Source organism: Lagenorhynchus albirostris, chromosome 5 (assembly GCF_949774975.1).
Source record: "Lagenorhynchus albirostris chromosome 5, mLagAlb1.1, whole genome shotgun sequence".
Lineage (NCBI taxonomy): Eukaryota > Metazoa > Chordata > Mammalia > Artiodactyla > Delphinidae > Lagenorhynchus > Lagenorhynchus albirostris.
In genome coordinates, this window is record NC_083099.1 from 95,661,253 (window position 1) to 95,665,671 (window position 4,419).

Below are 4,419 nucleotides of genomic sequence, written 5' to 3' on the forward strand. Positions count from 1 at the left end.
TAAAATCAGATATTGAGGATTTTCCTGTGTATTGTCATTATACACAGTTCCTTTAAAATTACAATACTTAAATATACATACCTTTTTTCATTTTGTGTGTTCACATGCACTCTAATTTATTCCTCAGGAGAAACTTACAAAATGCTCTTTGAGGACATAAAGAAATAACTAAATAAATGGAGAGTAATTCAGAAGGAATCACAAATATCATAAAAATTTATATTTCCCCAAAATTAATCAAGTGTTAAATGGGACTTCAGACAACTTCCCAACAAGGTATCCCTATGGACCTATATAAACTGATCTTCAAATCTACATGGAAGAGTCACAGACACTGTATTGCTAAGGCAGATCTGAAAATAAAAGAGGCAAAATGTCCCACCAGACATTAAGATCTTTCTCAAGCTATTGTAATTTGAAGGTAATATTGATGAGAGAATTAGTAAAGGAAACAGAATGGTGAGCCAGAACAAATATGGGTGCACTTATGGAAATTTGTTATATAATTGAGGTGTCATTACGCATCAATGGGATTGATTCAAGAAGTTATTTGGGAATAATGCATGTTTCCTATAGGGAAACAATAAACTTGGATTCCTATGCCAAGCAAAGCAGAATTCACAATCCACAAAAGAAGAACTCAGAATGTCCAAAAGACATTTGAAAAGATGTTTATCCTTACCTACCATCAAGGAAATAAATAATAACAAAAATAAAATCCATTTCACATGAATCAGATTGGCAAAATTTGAGAGGTTTGATAATACTCAGTTGGGCAAGGATAAAGAAAAAATGGAAATTCTTAAACAATGGTAGGAACATAAATTAGTACAATCACTATGGAGAGCAATTCAAGATAATCTAATAAGATTGGAAACATATAAACCCTATAAGCTAACAATTCCATATCTAATACACTATTGAGGAAACACTCCCACAAAAGAACCAGAATATATACATGAAACATTCTTTGGAACGTTGTTAGTAATAGTAAAAAATGGAAAACAAAACGTTCATCAGTTGTTTTCTTTCATTTAGAAAGCACATATATTGATCCTCCTATGTGCTGGCACTATACTGAAGGATTGGTAAATTATTTGATTTACATAGCAACTCCATGATCTAGGTACTATTATAATCCCTATTTTGTAGATGAGAAAACTGAGACAGTTAAGAGAGGCTAAGTAACTTCCCGAAGATGCCACAGCGATAAATGGTATAGCTAGGTTACAAACCCAGATGGTGTAGCTCCAGAGTCTATGCTTTCTCTGAAGCACTAAGGTATGCTGTTTGTCATGCACTGGAGAATCAAATAATATATGCTATAAGATAGTATATATTATTAAGAACAGATCTTGAAGGGACTTCCCCGGTGGTCCAGTGGTTAAGAATCCACAGTTCGATCCCTGGTCAGAGAACTAAGATCCCACATGCTGTGGGGCAGCTAAGCCCGCACACCACAGCTACTGCCCATGCGCCACAACTAGAGAGAAGTCCCGCGACACAATGAAAAAGATCCCACATGCCACAACTAAGACCCAATGTAGCCAAATATAAAAATAAATAAATAAATATTAAAAAGAAAAAGAACAGATCTTGAAAACTACAGTGAGGAGGGGGAAAGCAAGTTTCAGGATACTATATACACTTTGATAGCATCTGTGCAAGTTTTTAAAAGTTGTAGGCACACAATATTATATTTTTTCATTCACATATGTGTACATTCCTGTATGTGACTGGAAGAATTCATAATAAATGTACGAAGTGGCTGATTCTGGGGAGACGGGAATGGAAATAAGACTAAGGATAGGAGACTAGAGGCTTTCAAGTTTATATTTAAAGTTGGATTAAAGAAAACCTTTAATGCTCTGTGTGTGTGTGTGTGTGTGTCTGTGTGTGTGTGTAAACTCCAATGTGAAGACTGAAACTCCAAGAGGTGTGGCTTATTCAAGGACACAGAAAAATACCAGAACTAGAAATCAAACTCAAGGTATAGTTTTACATTCTAAGTGTTTTCTCTTTTTAAACTTTGCCTAACCAGATATTTGCTACATACACATAAGCTGCCCCAAAACAATTTAAAAACATTACTTATAGTGAAATATAATCTATCTTTACCCCCAAATTTTCCCTATTATTAATTTATCTATTAACTCATGCACAATATTTATTGAACTACTGTTTTGTACAAGTCATTTTGTTTAGGTACTAGATGTAGGTTGACATTCTAGTGAAGTATGAACTCATGACCCCTGGTTTACAAAACCAGGGCTCCAACCACAATCAGCAAAAAGAGGTTGTAAAGCTAATAACTGTTCATTGTTTGAGCTTCTGGAAGAAAATCTTTCTAATTCTGACAAGGAGTTATCTTTACATATCATTCTTATTCATGGTGTAATAATAATTTCAAGCATTATTATTGTTATTATTCTCTGTAATTATATAATAATCATGACAGCTCATTTCTAACTCTCCAGAGAGAAGAGGAAAAATCTATAGGGAAGATGATGAGAGAGATTAGACCAAATGGTCTTGATAAATTTTCTATTGTAATTTTAAACAAAGCCCTAGACACCATCTGACTAATTGCAGATATTTCTGGAAAGCTTGAAGGTCTCCAAATAATTAGGTTGGGAAGAGGGGGAGATCAGTTAGGAAGCTGATATCTCCCTGGTCACTGCTACAAACTAGCATTGGCCTGCAGGCCTAGGTGGTGCTGACTGTGTGAGCCCATCTCGGAGGCTAATTCGGTCTCAGAAGCAATGGCGTGTCTATGCAATTTGGGAAAGCATTTTGGCCGTGAGAAGAATTTCAAAGCAAAAGTTCAAAGAGAAAAGAAAGAGGAAACTTGAAATTAAATTTAAAGTGTATTTGTTATAACCTGAACAAACAACAATTTTATGTGCACTAACCAAAATGCTCTGTCATTCTTCATCAGTAACTGTTCATTCAAATCCCTTTGCTAAAGAGTAAAGAAGTATCCAGGGGACTGGTAAATCTTGATTTGCTTCATAAAGTCTGCTGAAAACAAAACAAAACAAAACTTGATAAAGGCATCTTATGACGATCTGGCTATCATTATTATTCTCATCCAACACAACTAATCTGATACAGTGAAAGGAACATTAATAGAATTGTTTTTAAATTTAAGAAAAAGATAATGATACGCTCGCGAGATCTCAGACCACCGGACCCGGAAGGTTCTTAGGAAGTTGAAGGGCCTGGAGGAGGCCCGGGAACAAATGGCCGCTGCTGGATCATGCTGCTACGAGAGCAGAATGGCTGTTGCAGCCGGCGTCAAAGCAGCTCCAGCGCAGGGGACTCAGATGGGGAGCGCGAGGACTCGCTGGCTACGCGCGCTAGGCAGCAGCTGGAGGCGCTGCTCAACAAGACCATGAGCATTCGCAAGACAGATGGGCAGACACTGGTCGGTTGCTTCCTCTTCACCAACCGTGACTGCAGTGTTATCCTGGGCTCGGCGCAGGAGTTCCTCAAGCCGTCGAATTCCTTCTCTGCCGGGGAACCTCGTGTGCTGAGCCTGGCCATGGTACCTGGACACCACATCCACATCGTTTCTATCGAGGTGCAGAGAGAGAGCCTGGCGGGGCCTCCCTATCTCTGAACATGATCGCACATGCCTTTCAGACTTCATTAAATCTGTAACCGAAAAAAAAAAGAAAAAGATAATGATAAATATCAATGTTGGCAGCAGAAAACCTATGTTTTGGCTGTAAGATATAAAGGGAAAAAAGTTATTCCTTGCCGACGGTCTTCATTTATGTATTTAAACACTGAATTTCTTGCATAGATCCATTTCTTCCTGATGGGAATATTGATAATAGCTTTTGCAACAACCACAGCACAGAGTGCCATAGAAATCCTTGCGTCACTCCAATCTCTGCCTCTGTCATCACATGGCCTTCTTCCTTCTGAGTGTGTTTGTATGTCTCCAAATCTCCCTTTCTTTTAAGAACACTGGTCATTGCATTTAGGGCCCGCCCTAATCTAGGATGGCCTCATCTTAACTTGACTACATCTGCAAAGACCCTATTTCCAAGTAAGGGCACATCTGCAGGTACCAGGGATTAGGATTTGAGCATATCTTTTTAGAGAATGCAATTCAACCAATTAAAAATAGGTTAAATGCATATTTAAATTCTCTAAACCTGGAAGGCAGGAACAGATGAGAGAAATGGTTTTCAGAGCAGTAGCTATCAATTCAATTTTTAAATGTAAATCCTGAGGTTGCAGGGAAGGAAATCTCTCTGTATGATTATGCAGAGCAAGAACAGACGTGCAATCCCATGAATGCTGACATTCTACATATAAGAAAGGTAAAAAGGAGTATATGCATCCAAGTCAAGCAGCTAGGCACTAGCAGTTCATGAAATATTACACTTTAGACTCTGGAAATAAGGC

At 37.8% G+C, this 4,419-nt stretch overlaps 1 protein-coding gene across 1 annotated transcript; it reads left to right on the forward strand.

Moving 5' to 3' along the window:
• The first annotated feature begins 3,226 nt into the window (after positions 1-3,226).
• Positions 3,227-3,622, forward strand: LOC132520629 (N-alpha-acetyltransferase 38, NatC auxiliary subunit-like). The gene has a single exon (XM_060149369.1). It carries the CDS (start codon positions 3,260-3,262, stop codon positions 3,620-3,622), a length of 363 nt encoding a protein of 120 aa, XP_060005352.1. The 5' UTR covers positions 3,227-3,259.
• The last annotated feature ends 797 nt before the right edge of the window (positions 3,623-4,419 follow it).

Excerpts from the sequence above, each read along its gene's own strand:
- LOC132520629 (XM_060149369.1), top strand. The coding sequence starts at position 3,260 with ATGCTGCTACGAGAGCAGAATGGCTGTTGCAGCCGGCGTCAAAGCAGC.